Raw genomic sequence first — 19,956 nt, forward strand, 5'->3', positions numbered from 1 at the left:
GATGGACAATCTCAGTATCTGCCCAAGGGCCACTTGCCTATCACCTTGCCAGAATCAATGTGACTAGATTACCTCAGTCATAAAATGAAGATCAAAGCCACCTTTACCTGGGAAGGAAAACCCTGTATATGACTCCAAGTTTCATTTGCTCTGGACTTGCATGCAAAGTCCAGAAATAAAGGTGCCTCAAAACATCATGAAGCGCTGTTCTATTGCCAGGATGTCATAGAACTTTAGGCAAGAAAGGAGCTTTTCAGAAAATTACATGCTTCTCAAGGTGCACAGGAGGCAGTTCCTCAGGCCCACTTAGTAGCAGGTTGTCAACACCTACTTCGAAACTGCCATTATACAAAAGACATGCTGTACCCCCATGGGATGAGGGAGCGGAGGCAGGTATTATCTCTGGTTGATGGATATGGAAGGGAAGGTGTCACCCCATCTCCTCATCGATGGTGTAGCTGGGGAATCCTGAACACCTTCGAGAATCCGCAGGGTTTTCACTTTATGGTCCTAGAAGAAAAACCCTTCTCCAAAGGATAATGTACCCATCCCAAAAGGGAAAAACAAAAACTTTTCAAAGGAAGCAGAGTGAACTTTTGGCTTTCAAACCAAAAATGTAATGGCCACAAGATGGCAGCAGAGGCAAGAATATTAGAAGGGACAGTAGCAAGGGTATATCCCAAGGCAAAAGCTATATAGTAAGGAGCACAAAACTATTATTAAAGTCATAAGGAAATGAGATAATAAATCATGTCACCTGCCCACCACCCTCCAAAATCACAGGCAAAAGATAGTCTGAAGCTCTCAGAAGAGTGTAAATTATTAGGCTTTTACAAAGAGAAGAAAAATCATACTGGTAGTATTAGTGTTAAAATGACATAAAAACAATCATGGAACAACTTTAGGCCAACTGTCTACAAAGGACACTCCCCACAGTAGAACAGGATTCCTGAAGTCTAAAGCTAAGCCATCTTATTTTCACAATGCTTTTCTTGTTCATTTCCCATCAGATTTTGAAGTCAGGAATTTGTTTCAATGGCTTCTTAATTTATAACACCTAACTCAGAATAATGAATGACATACCTGTTCAATTACAAATTTAAACTGATATAAGAGTATTTTTATAGGACTAAATAACTCACATTAATTGTATAAATGATAACATCAATCCAAGGGTCCTAGGGGCCCAGGAATAAACTTCCGATTTGATATGGACTTCATCTTTGTTGTACTGTATGCTGTAAGAGCTAAGACAGACTGTGCTTAATAAAATGACAGCTAATAACCAGGGAAAATACAGACACTAAAAACCAGCACCCTCTTGTGCCTCTTAGTAGACTCAGTATCCTTTATTAAACTGTGTTCCCAGGCTCAGCTAGAGCTGGTAAATGTGAGTTAAAGATTGACTTAAGATGCCGAGTCAACTCCCTTATATCATCTTGAATTTGGAAACAGAAGCCTCCGCTGACTGTTCCTTAAAGGGATTATTTTGGTCAGACGATTCCAGATACGGGTTTCCTTATGCTCTCATCATCGCTTTCAAGAGTTCTGGTGGCATCGCCCAACACAGTAACTGAAGCCTAGCCTTTGTCCAGATAAAGCTCTGCCTTCATGTTTTAAAAGGAAACTAGACTGCTTAGGCAAAGAACTCCAGGGAGCAAAGAACTACGGCACACTCCTTGTTCCCTGCTGCACCCCAGGTGAGATATATCACTTACACTGTGTGATGACTCCTTTCTGATTCCGGTAGGCGAGAGGTCTGAGTCTCTGAGGTTTGGGGCTGTGTGGCAGCTGGTGGCTCTGCCTCTTCAGCTTCGCACTTCTTTGGGCTCCCCTGTCACGACAAACACAGCAAAACAAACATAGCCAACGTACTTAAATCTGCTTGGTTCCTTTTCTTTAACCTGGAGCTGATAAAGGCAGAGCAGGACAGACACACTACCAGCTCCACACATGGCCTTCGTTGTTTCATTTAAAAAGTGGAATTGAATATTGCTTAAAGAATTTCTACACCAGCAATCATTTTTATTAAGAATTCTTTTTGAGAGGACTGAGAAAAGCCTTCCTTTTGGCCAGAAAAAAAGACGTTCTGAGGAAGAATGACCCCGAGAGTCGTGGAGATGAGAACCCTGCTGCTCAGCCTCATGTGCAGCGTCCATGAACCCGGGCATCAGAGATGAGTTAAGTGGAATCTAACAGATATCCCAACCTCCTACATTTCTGCTGAACCTTGTCCATACTGACCTTCTAGTTTTATAGCTAGGAAAACAAGGAAAATCACACCCAATCTTCTGTCTCCCTCTAGGGAGGGGGCATAATAGCCTACCCGCTCAGGCTGTAACCTCTGGGTCACACGCTTTTCAGCTGGCTCAGGTTGGCTCATACGCCTCACTCGGATAGAGGATGAGGCAGAAGTCCTCTCCTTTGGCTCAAGGACCTGCAGTTGTGGCACTGGTGGAGTTGCAACCTCCTGACCAGAAGAGGGATCTTTGGTTTCAATGTAGCTGGTGCTGCTGTCCCTAGAGACTCCAGGGCTCAGAGACTGAAGAAATGAAACATATAAGACAAATTATTTTATATGGTATACATTCATTAGATCACTGAGTTTTCCAACATCCATTGACCCAATTTAATACTTCTGGATCTTTCTGTCCCTATGTTTATTAATGTTTGAGCTACTGATCTCCCTAACTTCCTAGATTACTCAACCAATTATTTATTAAGTCCCAACTAGGTGCTGGGTCCTGGGACACACACATAAGAAGGCATGGCCATACCCTCAAGAAGTTGCCAGTCTAGTGGAGGAGATGGGTAAATGGATTCAACATTCTTTGGAATCACAGAGATTCAAAATGAAAAAGACTGTATTTAGGGATCAATTAATTGAAAATTCGACTCTGAAGTGAGGGGAAAGTAATCATTGAACTGGGGACTAAAGGAAACTTTTCCTATTCCTGCCAGAAATCATGGTAGGTTTTCCCAGGGTTGAAAAACACTGGAGTACAGACAGAACATCAATGCAACCAGGATTCTCCCATACTTACTTTTCTGCTGTTGCTTGACGCTGAACGTGAACGAGAACGGGAACGTGACCTGGACTCTGATGTTGATCTGGAGCCCATCTTGGATCTACCACAAGGGTTGGCGTGAGTACGTGCCCGAGACACATCTCTCTGCTTGGATCTCAGAGGTGAGTGAGACTGAGAGCCTGAGCTGTCAGGAGAGCGAGATCTTGATCTAGAACTGGAAGATGAGGACGAGGAGGACCGGCTAGAGGAGGAGTCAGCTGATCGTTTTACTCTGTGGCTTGGGAGAAGGGTATGAGAAGCCCTTCTGCCTTCCTTCTGTTCCAAAGAAGGCTGTTTCAGAGATTGCTCAGGGATCCCTTTGGAGGGTGCTAATTCCTCGAATTTTAGAGGGAGTGGTTGAGCAGATTTTTCTGATTCAGTTTCAAGACCCTTCTGGGCTGAGGATTCAGCTAGTGTGCTTTTCTGAACTAGAGGCAAGACCCTTTCCTCGGGCACTTTCTCTACTGGAGATTCTGCTTTGGTGTCTGCAGGACTTGACAAAGGAGATAGGCCTCCCACCGACTGGACAGTATGCTGAGATATTAATAGCTCCCTGGCCTCAGCATCTGTATTAGGAGGAGATAACTGAACGAGGACAGGGGGGGCTGGGCCTTCCATGGGCTCTGTTTCTTCTTCACTCTGGAGTTGTGTATTAGGTGGTGGAGAAGATGCTTCCTTGGTAAGTAAAGGTGGGGGAGTCTCCTCCTCACTGGCAGTTTGCTCTGGTTGTAGCACAAGAGGGGTCTTCTCCAGATCTTCAGTCAATCGAGGAGGGGAAGGGGACTTTGATTTTTCCTCCAAGCCTTTTGAAGATTTTATTGCTCTTTCTTCTTCCTCAAGGGGAGCAGCTGTTTTCATCTCTTTCTCCTGCTGATGTCTGGCCAGATGACTTCTTCTAGCCTCTTCCTGGGACCTTGTAACTCTCCCTCCTCTCTCTAATCCCTCCTGTTCCTGGGATCTTATGGTTTGGGGTCTCTCATCCATCATCTCCTCTGGTTTTGCAATGGGCATCTCCTCTTCCTCTTCTTTCTTAAACTGCTTCAGGACTGGTGCATCCCTAGATTTGTGTCCCTCATCTGTTTCTTCTTCTTCTTCCTCCTCTTCTTCCTCTTCCTCTTCCTCTTCTTCCTCCTCTGTTTTCAAATTTCGATCTGCTCTGACCCTCAGGTTTCTGGAAGGTGTTTCTTGATGCTCTTCCTCCTCAACAACCTGGCTGCACTCAGAGAGTTTAGCTGCTCTTGCCTGAAAGAAAAGATATACAATGGTTCCAAGTATATTTGCTCACTATCAACAGAGGAGAAAAAGTACCTCATGAGACACACACAGAAAGAAGAAACTCAATGACATACACTTTGAGCAACCAGAAAGAAGTGTGACAGTAGACAAGCAGGACTGACATGGGCTCTTACAGGACTCAAAATAGAGTGACCAAAAGAAGTACAATAATGAAACTGCTACTAGTTCATTTTTTAGCTTGAGGTTTTAAAAATAAACATAAACTGAACATCTAGAAACTGTGTGTGGGGGGACTGGCCTATTATCACTTAATATGATTTTTTTTTATCATTTTGGTATATTTTTTTCCCATCATTTCTTTTCCAGAGTCATCATTACAGTACACACATACTTCTGTATTCTGCTCACTTAACATCATATCATAGAGCTTTGAGGTTTTAATTGAATAATTAATTACATCTTTTCTAATGATGTGCTTTAGGAATTCAGACCAGGCTAAGTTTCACAAGCTACTTTTATTTTTTATCTATTTACTTAAAAATCGGAAGGTCAGAGAAGATCTAAATTAGAAAACGAAAAATGAAAAAAAGATGATAAAGTGGAAAAACATGACTGCATAAAAATCTAGAGAGACATCAAGTCCGAAAGAGTCTGAGGAAGAAGCAATGGAGGAGATGTTCAAAGCATTACCCCAGAGGTGATGGAAGCTTTGGGAGGTATCTGGTTACCTGTCTGACCCTGGAAGATCTTCTTTCTCCTTTCCTTGGTTTCTCATCATCAGATTCACCTTTCTCTTCAGAAACAGAGGAGCTTTTTCCTATTAAATGAAAGAAAATCAACTCAGACTCAAGACGTGAACATTCATTCAAGGCTGCTTTCTAAAAGTCAATCAATCATAGCATATGAGCTGGTCAATACATTACCTATATCAATTTCTTTGACTTGTATGCAGAATCAAAGAGTATATAAAGCCCTGAGGGTCAGAGTCTTATTGATAATTCCTGCTGTGCATGTCCGGAAAATTTTTAATGTCTCAAAGCCAATTCACATATTACAAATAACTCAAATACATGTAAAGTAACTACTAGAGGCTTCAAATTATCTAGCAGGAATGTACGCATACAAACTGCACTTATTTCTATAAAATGTTTTGTCACTCTGAATCAAAGCTCAAGACTTCACTATGTTTAGTGTCCATTTTTTTGGATTGCCCATTGCTACCACTAGTTTTGACCAAAATATTATGATTAATATACCAGTTGTAAAACAACCACCTCATAAAATAAGTACTTAGATGAATGGTTTTCAGGGCCCTAAAGTTCCTAGAAGTTACTTCAAGCCAACTGGACAGGGCCTCACAAATGGGTCCTCTCAATTATGTTTTATATATGGAGCTAAAGGTGAGTTTTTTTTTTTTAAGGAAAAATAAGTTCCACTATTAAAAGAAAGCTTGAAAACCACTAATCTAGGTCATTCCAAAGAATAACTCCATGTAAAACTGGAAAAAAATTTCACTCACATTTCATGAAGGAAGGTAACTGTGGGTAAATCACTTAAATAATTTGGGTCTCAACATCTTGACTGACAAAAAGGAGGGGATGGACCAGAAGATTTCTAAGTTTCCTACCAGCATTAAACTATTACATAGAATAGCAATGCAAATATTGATGAGAACCAGTTTAGGAAACAGCCTAAAGATAATTATCTTCTAGATACTTACTCAGCTAGACTGGACTCAATTTTAACACAGTGCAAAGGGTTTAAATGATCCACATGTTCTACACAAACAGCATTTAAACTAGCGCAATGAGGCAGATGGTGGGAGCGCTAACCCAAGGTCTTCTCTCTTATTTCTACATCCCAACAACCTAAAATGAACTAGTCTTTGCTTCTGTAATGAAAAGAAGAAACTTATAAAATGAACTACAAGACTAAACATATTTTGTGAAACTTTATGATCACTTGATTAACAGGATCTCTGAACATAAGCCATCTCATATCTGGTTTAGTGAATAAAAACTTGCATTATGAGTGTGTGTGCAGGATCTATGGTTAAGATACATAAGTGACATGCCAGATTCTTTAGCAAATATCTGAAGAATAATCCATAAGAGATTAATAAATAATGTAGTGGCTATAATAATCAATAATTTCATAACTAAATGACCTGAATAGGTTAAATCACTAAATGAGTAAAACCAAACAAAAAGATGATATTATTTATGAATTTTAGGCAAAGCTCCTTTAGAAGTATAAGGGGAATAAACTGAATTATTATAGTTTAACAAAAAAGAAAAAGGCTGGCGGTGGGGAGGGATGTAGGGATGAACAGCAGAGCACAGAGGATTTTTAGGGCTGTGCAAATACTCTGTATACTATAATGATGGATACATGTCATCATACACTTGTCCAAACCCACAGAATGTACAACACCAAGAATGAACCCTAGGGTATCTATGGCCTTTGAGTGATTATGATGTGTCAAGGTAGGTTCATCAATTGTAAGAAAGGTACCACTCTGGTGAGGGATGCTGATAATGCAAGAGGCTATGCATATGTTGGGGCACAGGACACACGGGAAATCTCTGTACCTTCTTCTTGATTTTGCTGTGAACCTAAAACCTCTCTAAAAAAATAACGTCTTAAAAAAAAAATCATCTAGATGCTCAAGAATTAAAAAAAAAAAGTTAAACAGGTTGGAGGGATGGTAAAGCTTCGGATATTGCCGATATTTTAAGTTTATACATAAACAAAGAAAAGACTGCAAAAACTATACACCAAAATTATCAATTGTGGTTATTTTAATTTGTAGGACTATTGGATAATTAAAAAACTTGTTTTTTCTACTTTTTCCAAATTTTCTTTAATGAATATACTACTTCTTGTAATAAGAAAACAAACATTTTTATCTTTTTATTTGGTGAGGAAGATTGGCCCTGAGCTAACATCCATTGCTGATCTTCCTCCTTTTGCTTGAGCAAGATGGTCTCTAAGCTAACATCTGTGCCAATCCTCCTCCACTTTGTACGCAGGATGCGGCCACAGCAGGCTTGATGAGTGGTGTGTAGGCCTGCGCCCTGCATCTGAACCTCTGAACCCCGGGCTGCCAGATTGGAGTGCGTGAATGTAACCACTATGCCACCAAGCCGGCCCCAAGAAAACAAACATTTTTAAAAGGTTAAAAGCCTACATTCTGGAGGGAAAAACCTACAGAAGAGATTCCCAGACACTTCTCAAGTACTATAAACAGCTAAAATTCATAGGCTTAGCCATCCCAAGTACTTGTCTTTATCACTGCAATTCTGTATAAGAAACACTCTCTTTGTTGTTTTCTTTTCAAATTAAATACAAGAGTTATAAGCATATATTTAAAGTCATACAAAAGATACTTTGTGGTGAATAACAGGCTTTCAGCATGGACATATATGCTCTGAATAAATAAACCTTATTTTAAGGAAGAAAAAAAGGCATGTACAAAGTCGGCCAGAGATAAATGTGTTAAACAGGTCAAATAAGAGTTTCAGAGTTGTGGTTTTAAAATTAGGTATGTATGGAGCTGGCCCTGTGGCCAAGTGCTTAAGTTTGCATACTCTGCTTCTGCAGCCCACGGTTTCACCCATTTGGATCCTGGGCACAGACATGGCATCGCTCATCAGGCCATGCTGAGGCAGCGTCCCACATGCCACAACTAGAAGGACCTACAACTAGAATATACCACTATGTACTTGGGGGCTTCGGGGAGAAAGAAAAGCAAAAAAAGAGAATATTGGCAACAGATGTTAGCTCAGGTGCCAACCTTTAAAAAAACATTAAAATTAGGTATGTACAAGCAAATAGCCTCTTTCTCCAACTACTGTAAGCTGTGCGCTATTCTACTAGATCATAAGGTTATTTGATATCGTAAAACGGCAGTGGTAGGGGCCAGCCCAGTGGTGTACTGGTTGGGTTTGTGCGCTCCGCTTCAGCAGCCTGGGTTTCATGGATTCAGATCCAGGGCATGGACCTACACACGACTCATCAAGCCACGCATTGGTGGCATCCCATAAACAAAATGGAGGAAGACTGGCACAGATATTAGCTCAGGGACAATCTTCCTCACCAAAAAAAATAAATAAGTAAAAAATAAAATGGCAGTGATAGGGTTTTAGATGATTATTCCTCTGTAAGCACCTGAGTAATAAGTCATCAAAGAGATGTGGGAAATAGACAGGGCCATTCAGAAAGTTTTGGTCATCACTGTTTTGCAAAAAAGGTGATAACTGGAGGGGACCCTCAGACGTGAAATAAGAACTTAGAAAGCAATACAAAATATAAAGAAGAGATGCAGAGTCTCCTTCCAGCTCCTTGTAAGGAGCTGATGTGATGCAGACAAGCTTCTGGGAAAGGTGACATTTATTATGAGCACATGGCCACATAAGTGTCTGATGTGAAATGGTAACAATATGTGTAGAAACTGAGCACCTTTAGCAAAGAGCAGACGTAACAAGTTAACAAATGTATTTCAGGAGTTGAAAAGCAAGTCAGGCTGAATTCTAAGGTTCTAAGGCTTCTAAGGTTCCAAAGCCAGAAGTCTTCAAGAGAAAGGAAAAGGTGGCTGGTAGACAGTGTAGAATGTATAAAAGTGAAGAATGTTTAAGGGTCATATAGGAAAGTAGTTTCTTCATCCTAGAAAACAAATCCCTGGAGAGAATTTGCAGGACCTAAGCAAGGTAGCTAGAGATCACAGCAAAGCCTGTGGCCAAAAGGAATCCTTAGGTATGAATAATGAAACAGGCATTACAGAGTGGAGACCTGGCAATGATGCCCAACCTAAATCTGACACGTTAGCTGTATAAGTAACTTCTCTAGCATTTCTCTAGAATCTCAGCATCCAGATTTAATATGAGAAAAAGGAATGACGGCTACATGCTCTGTAAGCCAAAGATCCTGGCTAAGATCCCATGGGGCTACACCTTTGTTAAAGAATCGGTATTCTGAATGTCCATTTTTAAATGTTTTTGTATTTTTCCTAATTTTTCTAGATTGAGCTCTTTTTGAAAAAAATTAACTAAACGCAGTGAGGACTTTTGTATACTCAGTCATGGTTTCAAAGGAAATCCACACAACTTCTGAGTACGGAGGGTGGATACTGATTCCTAACACTTAAGAAAAATCTGAAGAAAATGGTGGAAAGATAAGAAGTCAAGGAGAAGAGCCAGGGAGGACTTTATAAACCAATTCTTCCTTCTTACTGGGATTTTGTCTAGACAACATAAATGGGAGGTTGCTGGAATATAAGCCAAGGATCCTGATTAAATATAACACTGAAAAACTATTCTTTCAGTTAGTCATTCATAAACTGACTTGATCAACAGAACCACCAGGGGACTTAAAAAACGTAGAGTTCCAGGACTCTCATTCTCTGAGATTCTCGGGGTCATGACCCTGGAATGCATACTTTTTTTTTTTGAGGAAGATTTAGCCCTGAGCTAACAACTGTGCCCATCTTCCTCTATTTTGTATGTGGGACACCTGCCGCAGCATGACTTGATAAGCAGTGCATAGGTCCACGCCTGGGATCCGAACCAGTGAACCCTGGGCCCCTGAAGCGGAGCATACAAACTTAACTGCTATGCCACTGGGCCAGCCCAGAATCCACATTCTTTAAAATAGTAATACTGGAAAAAAAAATCCTCAGGCACCACTACTGATTAGCAAAATATGTTACTAAGAACCTTCCTTTAATCAAAATCTTATTAAAGAGAGAACCCCAAAGCATCCAAAGCCACAAATAAGCTGGCAACCCAAGTTTAATGGCTTACGGCAGACTAACGAGGTACACCTGAAAGAATCTAATTTCTGGGTAAACTCCGGTATTACCACTGATCCAACTAAACACTGCTAGAACTCCAAACTACCACTCCACTTAGGACCTTTACCGAATTTTGTACCACGTCTATAGTGAGGTTCACATTCTGGCCAAGATCACAGTACACTGAAGAGCACACATGGCAATTATTAGCTGTACTCTACACTTTACTACATTCTTCTAATTTATTTTTCACCTCTCTCTTTCCTTTTCTTTTACCTGTTATTTTTCATCCAGCGAGTACAGCCACAGGCAGAGGCCTGCTGATGACATAAAGCACTGAAGAGAGTGGCTACCTTCACTCTAAATCTTTGCTTTTGAAATCTTATTTCTATTTCAGGATCCATTCCTTATTTTCATTTCAAGTTACATTTAGAACTGAGAGAGGCTCTCCTTTTTAAACAAGAGTTACTTATCAAATCACGTTCCTATCAAGAATTTTCAATGGTTCCCCCATTACCTTTAGAACAAAAATGCTCGTACTCACTGCCTTGCTGTTCAAAGCCTTCTGCAATATTATCCCAATTTATCTTTTTAATTGTTTCTCTGACTATTCTTGAATATGAAACAATACTTTACTCTGGCTAGATTCGTTTACTACCTCTCCTTTAAAAAGATCACATTCACTCCTGTCTATGCCTTTGCTTCTTCCATAAAATCCCTCATCTCCTCTATGCCAATTCAAATCCTACCCATCTGTAAGGCTCAGCTCAGGTCCTACGCCTCCTTCATGAGGCTTTCTTAATCACTCTAGTGTTCAGAGAGCTCTTACTCTTCTGAATTCCTGTGGTACATGTGTCTGCACTATTTATATGTCACTTAAAAACATATTATCTTCTATTGTTAGTGTTACATGCAATTGTCTTTCTTCTCTTTCCCTAACAGATTTTACAATGTGCTAACTCCCCATGGATTCTAGCATGGAGATATGTATACAGTAGGAATTCAATAAACATTTTTTTGACTGATTGTTGAAAAGAAATACTGAGAACTCATTTATAAAAGTTTCCCCCTTCCTCCCGGCTTTTTACATCAGGGAAAAAAAAGAGTATTAAGAGCAAAATGGATCAATTGAGGGTCTGCTACTTTTATATTTGAGGAGAAAAGAGGTCTTTAAGAGAACTTGTTTCCCTCCCACCATTAAATATCTCCTAAAAATCTATTTTCAGGAAGGAATTCTACATTAATCAGAAGAGCTAGCAACTTGCATACATTCTAAAAATACTAACTATGGAGTGATCACCTTCCCCATGACCACTAACATTAATGAGGATTCAAAATACTTGTTAATCTACACATTGGTTTAATAAAGCTACCTACCATCCACATGCCTTATATACACTTTCTCCTAAAAGTATACTGTCTTGTGTAGTTCTTAGAAGACAAAGGCTACCCTGACAGACTTTTGCTTCAGATACTATGTAAAACTGGGTGCTTAATATTTTTTATAACATGAAAAAAATTAAGCTTGCCTGAACCAACTCCATACACTGGGTTATACCTCCTTGTAATATGCTCACATAACACTCTGTACTGGGGAGCCCGGCCCCGTGGCCAAGTGGTTCAGTTCACATGCTCAGCTTCAGGGGCCCGGGTTGCAGGTTCAGATCCTGGGCGCAGACCTATACACCACCCATCAAGCCATGCTGTAGTAGTGTCCCACATGGAAGAACTAAAATGACTTACAACTAGGATATACAACTATGTACTGGGCCTTTGGGGAGGGGGACAAAAAAAAGAGGAAGATTGCCAACAGATATTAGCTCAGGGCCAATCTTCCTAACCAAAAATAAATTTTTTTTAAAAAAAACCAACTCTGCATTGTCTCTCATAGCACATAGCACAACTGTAATTAATTATGTAATAATCTGTTTAATGTCCATCTCCTCACTAGACTGTAAGTTTCACTAGGGCAGAAATTTGTCTTTTTCTCTACTCCTGGTGCCTAGCACATGCCCAGCACACAAGAGGCACTCAGTAATTCGTTGACTGAATTAAACTGTAGCAGATGCCCATTTGGAGGGATGACTGGGTGTGTAACACATAATATATACAACTGGTGAAGAGATGAAAAAGAGTTGAGACTGTTGCTAAATTCAGAGATAGAGGAGGTTAAAGAGGTACTGATGAGAAGAAAAATCATAGGGCCTTAAAAGACACTCAGAGGTTAACACAACATAGGGGTGAAAGCAGACTTCGAAAAGGACATAATTTCCACAAAAAACAGATGTCAAATATCAATGTCACAGAATTTCACTGGGACTTTAATGGAGGCTTACTACCTCCCCCCACCAACTATGCAGGATTGACAAAACAGCACAGTGGGGAGGGAGATACGTACTGGGCGAATGTCTGCTGAGCTCCAGCTCTGGTCTCTCCAGGCTGCTCTGAAAGTCAGGAGGCAGCAGGGAAGCCACTCCCTCAGGATGGATCATCTCGTCCTCCGACTCAGCTGAAGCTTCTGCAAAGCACAGATTGGGTCGGGGCAGGGAGGGAGTGAAGGGCTCAGCATGTGGGAATATGTAGAGGAGTGAAGGAGGTCAGGCAAAGTCACAGATACAGAATATATACTAAAAAGAGCACTGTACATAGAGAAAAACTCCCTAGGATTAAGCTCTACCTCATCTAAAGGGTAGCTTAATTTACTTATAACTCTTCCTGTTGGCAGGAATCCTAACAAGATAGTCCAATTAAGTGTCTTCTTCCCTGATAAAAGGTAAATAGTAACTCACTTGGTTCCATAAACTACCAAAGCAAGTAAGCAGCAATCTCAGTCTGACTTATTCTTGAAATTGCCTAGTTAAACAGGCCCATTTACACAATGACAGGAATAAGAACCAACAACTCCTTGTAAGAAGAGACAATCTGGGCTTACCTTCAAGTTCTGCAGCTTCTCGAGCTTCACGTTCCAGACGCTGCCTAAGTAGCTCCTGCTGCTTTTCCAGATACTGCTTTATGAAACTGTTCTGGCTCATTTCCTCACCAATCTGTGTAGAGGACATGGAAAAAGAAAGTCTAGGAAAGCAAACCAGGAAAATGCAAGGAAGAAAAATCCATGGAGCAAAGGTCTACCCCTTACATTTGGACCTAAGAAAGGTAATCAAAATGTTGGTAGGCCCTTTTCTAAGCTAGTCCTATGCTGAGGACCAAACTAAACAGCCTTATGATTCATAAAAGATGGCAAGAAGAGAAACTGCACACAATTTTTTACTTTAAATACTCAGTTCCCAACCAAAGAGTGATGCACTAATAACTTAAATCAAAATTCCTATTAAATTATGCTTTTTAATCTGAATTTTCAGGTAATCTAAAATATTCCCTAAAGATAATCTAATTTTTCCTTTTAGTAATATCAAAAACTGAAAGGAAAAAAGCACTAGTTTATCTTTTGTTGATACACAAGATCAATCTTCAAGTACCCAGGAAATATTCTGTCAAACATCCCCAAAATCCAAGTACAGTACTTAAAAGTACGAAAGCAAGAGACTAAGAAAAGGGGTGTCCATTCAGCTTTTACACAGAGTTCTAATTCCATTTTCTTTGGCTGAGAAGAAATCCTTGGTAACAATACTTAAAATCCAGGAGCTTAATCCCTTTTCCCATTTTAGTCTGAAACAGAGACTCCCACATCAGTCTTTTGCCCTTCAGCTTTCTCTTCACAAGTCTTCCTCTCAAGAAGCTTCTTGCTTAGCAAGTCCTACTAGAGCTCCAGAAAAAAGAAAAAAATCTGAATAAATACCTTCTATGTTATTAGTCTATTATTCATCTTTCCTAAGCACTTTTAAACGCTTATCTTCACCTAAAGTAGAGATGAGTGTCTTGGTACTCAATGGACATTGACAAAATGTGGGTTACTTGTATTAGAGAATATACGTGTTCACTGCAAAAATCCTATGTTAATAAAAGCAAAGTTTCAAAGACTAAAATGCAACAGGCATCAGAAATATAATCATAAACGGATTAGCTTATGCAGTTTCTTATGCTTGTTAAAGTACTTCACTAAAGCTCTGTAAGCTAGCTAGATTATGATGCTTACAGCTTAATGAGGTGATAACAAGGAAGTAGGAAGGCTCTCTTCCCACAGTATCTTGGGACTTCATCTAGGACCAGAGCTGCACACCACTGCCCTAACAAAGACCCGGATTTTTCCTTTAAGTGCATGACACACTATAATGAAAAGATTCTAAAAGCTGAAAAGAATCTTAAGAGATCATGCTAAGAATTTTAGTTTTTTTAAAAAAATTGTGGAATGATTTCTCCTAAAGAAATCTTACAGTAACTCAATATACAAAGCAGATAAAAGCAGACCCAACCTACTTTAACAGGAGAGCATGAACTCCTGCTCACTTGGAAAGAAGGCATCTTCCCTAGGAAGTCCCCAAAAGCAGCTCCACAAAAACCCCAAGAGAACAGCTATACGACTATGGATCTAGTCCAACCTTTTCTCATATTACATATAGGAGAATTGAGGAAACCAAGGTCTCCAAAGGTTAAGTTTCTTGCCCTAAGTAAAAGAGCAACTACTGATTTTTAGGAGTAACTGCATAGTTAGTATTAACACTAATAATGGTGGGTATTTCCAAAGGATTGAAGTTTTGGAAAATCTATGTCAACACAAGAGTTCTTGATCAGCAAGCATTTTCCTACACTGCCCTACTCATTGTCTACTTCATATCTACATTCAAAGACATCAACTACTTTTCCAAAATCAATGGCAAATAAATGACTTCAGATTCCTATACTACACTTAACTGGAGCCCCGTCTCTCTGCACACACCATTTCAAATACCAGCAATTAACTAACAGCTCCTCTGATTCTGTTCTTGAATCCTTTATTAGAATTCAACTGTCCTGGTATGAGAACATTTTTGACCCAGGGAAGTTAGGAAAATATTGGTGGGGAATTAAGCACCTAACATACAACACCATGTCCTTCCATGTGTCTGTTCATTCAAAGAGCCCACATCTAATGAACCTTCTTTCTTACCTGGGAATTTGGCTGGAATGCAGCATGGGGTGTTGAGTGTTTCTGTAAATTTTCTAGCATTAGAGCCTGGTATAGAGAAGGGCAAAAGTCAGAAACCAAGGGAAAAAACACCCACCCCTCCCCCAAGCTCTTCATTAAATGCAATGACTAACCAGACACACTCAAACTGTACTCCTTTTCCCGGCACCTAAAAGCCCTTTACTAATACTGTTCTCATTCATCTTCAGAAGACCCTTAAAGGTAGCCATGGTTACTGCTCCAAAATGTACAGATGCAGGCACACAGAGAAAATCAGTGACCTGGCAAAGCAATAAAATCAGTGACAGTGACAGAACCAGTACTATGATGCCTATTATCTTTTGCACTTCTGACTAGTGCCCCCTTCCCAATCTGGCCATGCAGGTAAAATCACTTCAAATACTCCAATCAGCTTCAAATACATGAAACCAACATGGGGCTGCTGATTTTGGCGTGATTGAATTACTTGGTCAAACAGTTACCCAAGACTAGATCTAGCTAAGTGAACGTGTATCGTTTCCAACAGAGTGGCACCTAGATTTATCAAATTTATAAAAATTTCAAAGAAAAGGCTACAGAACAAAATGACCACAGACTCTGTAAACTGTGGTCTGACCCAATCCTCACACACACAAGAAACCGTCAGCTTCTGTATAAGCAACGGTCTGCCAATTTAACCCTTGAGCCAACCCAGCCCTAATCTGTACTACCCACCACGTATCCTAACTAACCGTAATTAACACCAAGACATCCTCACCTTCTCTCCGTTTACACCACACGTATAGGTACACACAAATCACCCACCCCTCTCAAGACAATCCGATCTTAATCTCCTCAAACCGATTCAACACACCCAACGTATATCAAGCTGCCTGACGTCTCTCACCAATATTCACCAAACTCTTATCCACCCCAAACTGCTTCTGGATGCCCTATAAATTATTCACCCCTCTCTAAACAAGTCCCTTTGCGTCAAGTCTTCTCTTCATCTCACCTCCTAATCTAATCAAGCAGACATTTTACCCTACCCCAGTCCTATTCTTCCGGATACCGATACCAACCCCACCAAGCCCTCCGCCCAACCATACCCCTAACACCGACCCAGCCCAACTCGCCCCCCTCAGGCCAGCAACGCCGGTGGTTGTAGTGGGATTTAACTCCTTCTGCAGCGCATGCGCCGAAACCACAGACACAAACAAGGAGCGGGTGGGGGAAGGAGGAAGGAGCTTAAGACACTCCGGGAGAGTAGCGCGCACCCTCCCATTTTGGGCTCGCGCCGCTGCCGTTAAGGCGGGAACCGGCGCTATCTCTGTTCCAGCGCGAGCCTCCCCAACCCCCGTGCGCGCGGATCCGGAGGCTCGCGCTGGCGGCCTGAGCGAGCTCGCGCCGAGCCCGGATACTGCGCCTGCGCCGCGGCAGAGACTCGTCTCTACCGGGTCCGCTCCCCTCCGACACCCCAGCAACGCCGTCTCCTCACCCCTTTGAGCCGCTTGACCAGGGCACTCTTTTGCCCGCTCTTGGCTAGGCCTCGCTGCTCCAGCGCGGCCTTCAAGTCGGTCACCCGCAGCGCCTGAAGAGGCTTCCCGTCCAGAGTCACCTCCTCCAGCTCCGCCATCTTGCGTGAGGTACTCGGGTCCGTCCCGACGGCTTCGGGCATCTTCGGTAATTTCCGCCAACGCCCTTCGAACGTACTGAGCCGACCCCGCCCACTGCCATAGTCAACCCCTCGATTACCACTCAGAACTCCCCGGATTCCTCCGGAACTGCTCGGGTATTTCCGTCTCCACATCGGCACCAATCGGTTCTTTCCATCCACCCAGCCTCTCCCCCTCCTTCGCCCTGCTTTCAGAGCTCGGTTATCTTCGTCGTACCGAGGCTTTGAATCGAATCTGTTCGGAAGCCCTCGACTCTGGCATAACCATAATCGGGGTTACTCGGCTATCTCCGGACCTAGGGCTGAGGCGCTGAGGCGCTAAGGCGCTTGGGTGTTTGGGGCTGGTCCGGGAGCGGAAGTGCGTGGGCTGCCCGGCTGGCCCTGCTTTGGGTTTTCAGGAAACATGGAAGCGGCTGCTGTAGTCGGAGTCTAAGTTCTCTTGTGACGGTCTCCCGGTGCCCTGTGAGAAGAAAAGGGAGGTAAGCGGGGTAGAAGTCCCTCCCTGGGCCGGGCGAGACTCGGGGTGTGCGGGTTACCCTGGTAGGGCAAGCCTCCTGCTCTCTTCCCTGCGGAAACAGCTGCCGCCTCCCATCCGCTGAATCCCCGTCGCTCCCGTCTAAGGCTGCGTTGCTCCTTGGGACCTCGGAATGCCAGGCTCCGTGGCTTGTAAAGGGGCAAGTGGCAGCGCCGTGTGTTTGGACCCACACTGTGAACTAGTTCGTGATCATTGAACTTGAGTTTGCCGTGGAAGCCATGTCGCAAGACTTGGAAAAAGTTCTTCGTTTCTCCGAATGAGGGAGTAAAGTTCCTTCAGGAGGAATTGCTTTTTGTAGGGCCATTGTGAAAAAGGCAGCCACCCTGGACTGTGTTGGTACTGAACTGATGTTAGTTGCCTAGAGGTTCCTTTCTTTGTCACTACAAATACTCCAACTTGCAGCAGAAGAAACACAAACAGTAAAATAGGTCATAGACAAGTAGTTTCAGGTTTTCATTGTTAGAAATTCACACTGTGGGACTCGAGAACTATTCAAGTTGGCTGACCATCCAGTTGTATTAGTGATGCAAATCACTGTCGGCGTCAACAGGCATTTATAACAGACGTTAAGGAAAATTGTTCTAAGACATGAATTGCCGCACACCTACAGCAGTATAACACTTGTCAGATCCCTAAGCCACCAAACCAACTAGACTCTTTTTTCAGTCTTGAACAAACACGTGGCTTCACCTGTTTTTCTTACTGTGTTATTTTATTTTGGGAGAGGCGCCCTCACTCTGCTCTTTAATTTTTCCTGTGGCTTTACAGGAAATGTAAGGAAGTAATGGATGTTATGAAGTTCTTGGCGTATTTCAGATGCTCTATGCACATTGCCAAGAAGCCTCTTTCATCATATATGAAGTTTTTTCTTGTTTTTCCCACTGTTGCTAGCTCTGGAATGATTAGCCTCTAGGCCCTGAGCAGTTGCATGCACTAGATTTAAACATATACCTTTTTTCATTTAGGGAGGAGGTAGTGGACCAACATTAATCATGGTTTTTTTTCTTTACTCGACCTGGAACATAGAAGTAGGCAGGAGAGAATAAGTAAGAAATGTGTTGGTTATTTTTAGATTCTTTATAAGAGTGATGGCGGGAAGCAGTGGTTGGGGCGGGTTTGAAAAAGGGAGAGGAAGGTTGGCATAGATGAAATGAAGTTATTCTTGGGTGACGTCTCTAAAGTAGTTGGATGATAGTCTAAATAAAGGACTCTGCTGTTTTCCTATAGATCGAATTGGTGAAAACTAATTTTCTTTGTAAATGCTGATTGACGTGATAAGATTCCTTGTTGTTGGGAAGTTGTACTTTGTTCTGTTTAGAGAGTACATAACAGTGCTTTTCTGTTTCAGGATGCCACTGGAGTCATCTTCCTCTTCAATACCGCTCTCCTTCCCTTCTCCCTTACCCTCGGTGCCAGACAATATTACTAACTCTTCCCCTCCCCCAATGTCTTACGTCACTTCCCAGGAGATGAAGTGTATTCTTCACTGGTTTGCCAGTTGGTCAGGTCCCCAGCGTGAACGTTTCCTACAGGACCTGGTAGCTAAGGCAGTGCCAGGAAAATTACAGCCACTGCTGGAAGGTCTGGAGCAGCTTAGTGTGTCTGGAGCAAACCGACCACCTTGTATCTTTGAGTGCCAGCTACGTCTTTGGGATCAGTGGTTTCGAGGTTGGGCAGAGCAGGAGCGCAATGAATTTGTCAGGCAGCTGGAGGTCAGTGAGCCAGACTTCGTGGCAAAGTTTTACCAAGCAGTGGCTGCTACAGCTGGTAAAGACTGATAGGCATTAAAATCAAAGAATATAACCATAGCTGTTGGAGCCAAGGCCACAACTATACAATGAGAAGTTCAAATGTGTCACTTAAAGGTCTGGGGATGGTACCCCGATCAGCTGACTGAACTCACTGACCAGTACAGGCCTGGTTACTTCAACATTAACAGCCTATCAACTGGACTCCTGGTGTACATGTTCTCCATCTAAGCAAATCCAGATCAGCCATCTGCCTCCTAGCTTGCTTCTTTGCAAGCGACAGACCCTCAAGAATTTAATGGCTTCTTTTGTAACTATAACCAAAGGAACCTACACTTTATAACTCAAGCCTACTGCTGGCCCATGGGGGGTTTAAAGTAGAGCCCTCCTCCTCCAGAAACAAGAGAGAAGGATAATAAGAAGTCACGTTTTGTAACTTAGCTGGATTCAGATGACTGGCTTCACCACTCTTACCAGAGTCTGGCATAATTATGTGACATCCCATCCACCAGCTTTCCTAGTGATGATTCAGTAAAATTATGGAAAAATCAGAAGAGGGAGATAATTGGTTACTACACACTTCTCCATACTGATGTTTGTTTGACTCCAAATAGCAGTGACTTTTTTTCTAAAGCATATTTGCTGTCCTTGGAGCTGGTAGCAGATGTCCCTATTCTGTAAATTTGCTCTACAACAATGTGAAAACAAGTGACACTCTTTACAGGTTAAAGAGTTTATTTTTTTCTATCAAAATAAAGAATGAATCTTCAAAACCATGAGTCTCTACTTCTTTTTCATTGCAAAGCTAATATAAAGTTGATATCCAGAGAAGGGCACTCTGAGAAAAGTAGAACTTAAGTGT

At 41.9% G+C, this 19,956-nt stretch overlaps 2 protein-coding genes across 9 annotated transcripts in view; one reads left to right on the forward strand and one right to left on the reverse strand.

Moving 5' to 3' along the window:
• ACIN1 (apoptotic chromatin condensation inducer 1) overlaps positions 1–17,099 on the reverse strand; it is a 32,177-nt gene extending 15,078 nt beyond the window's left edge. For 4 of the 8 annotated variants that reach the window (XM_014856308.3, XM_044765329.2, XM_014856310.3 and 1 more), the window contains exons 1-8: positions 16,635–17,099; positions 15,140–15,205; positions 13,028–13,139; positions 12,494–12,613; positions 5,033–5,121; positions 3,045–4,310; positions 2,327–2,542; positions 1,719–1,834 (exon numbers count right to left, since the gene is read on the reverse strand). In XM_014856308.3, coding sequence (XP_014711794.1) covers positions 1,719–1,834; positions 2,327–2,542; positions 3,045–4,310; positions 5,033–5,121; positions 12,494–12,613; positions 13,028–13,139; positions 15,140–15,205; positions 16,635–16,946 — 2,297 coding nt within the window. In that variant the 5' untranslated portion in view covers positions 16,947–17,099. The remainder of the gene's footprint in view (positions 1–1,718; positions 1,835–2,326; positions 2,543–3,044; positions 4,311–5,032; positions 5,122–12,493; positions 12,614–13,027; positions 13,140–15,139; positions 15,206–16,634) is intronic. The other 4 variants (XM_070504056.1, XM_070504054.1, XM_070504055.1 and 1 more) reach the window with 1 other exon arrangement.
• A 21-nt stretch (positions 17,100–17,120) lies between these two features.
• Positions 17,121–19,867, forward strand: C2H14orf119 (chromosome 2 C14orf119 homolog). Its single transcript, XM_014856315.3, has 2 exons — positions 17,121–17,290; positions 18,695–19,867. Exon 2 carries the CDS (start codon positions 18,696–18,698, stop codon positions 19,122–19,124), a length of 429 nt encoding a protein of 142 aa, XP_014711801.1. The 5' UTR covers positions 17,121–17,290; position 18,695; the 3' UTR covers positions 19,125–19,867.
• Positions 19,868–19,956: the final 89 nt, after the last annotated feature.

This window comes from Equus asinus, chromosome 2 (genome assembly GCF_041296235.1).
Source record: "Equus asinus isolate D_3611 breed Donkey chromosome 2, EquAss-T2T_v2, whole genome shotgun sequence".
Lineage (NCBI taxonomy): Eukaryota > Metazoa > Chordata > Mammalia > Perissodactyla > Equidae > Equus > Equus asinus.

What these genes read in the sequence shown, in the direction of transcription:
- C2H14orf119 (XM_014856315.3), top strand. Translation starts at nt 18,696, where the DNA reads ATGCCACTGGAGTCATCTTCCTCTTCAATACCGCTCTCCTTCCCTTCT.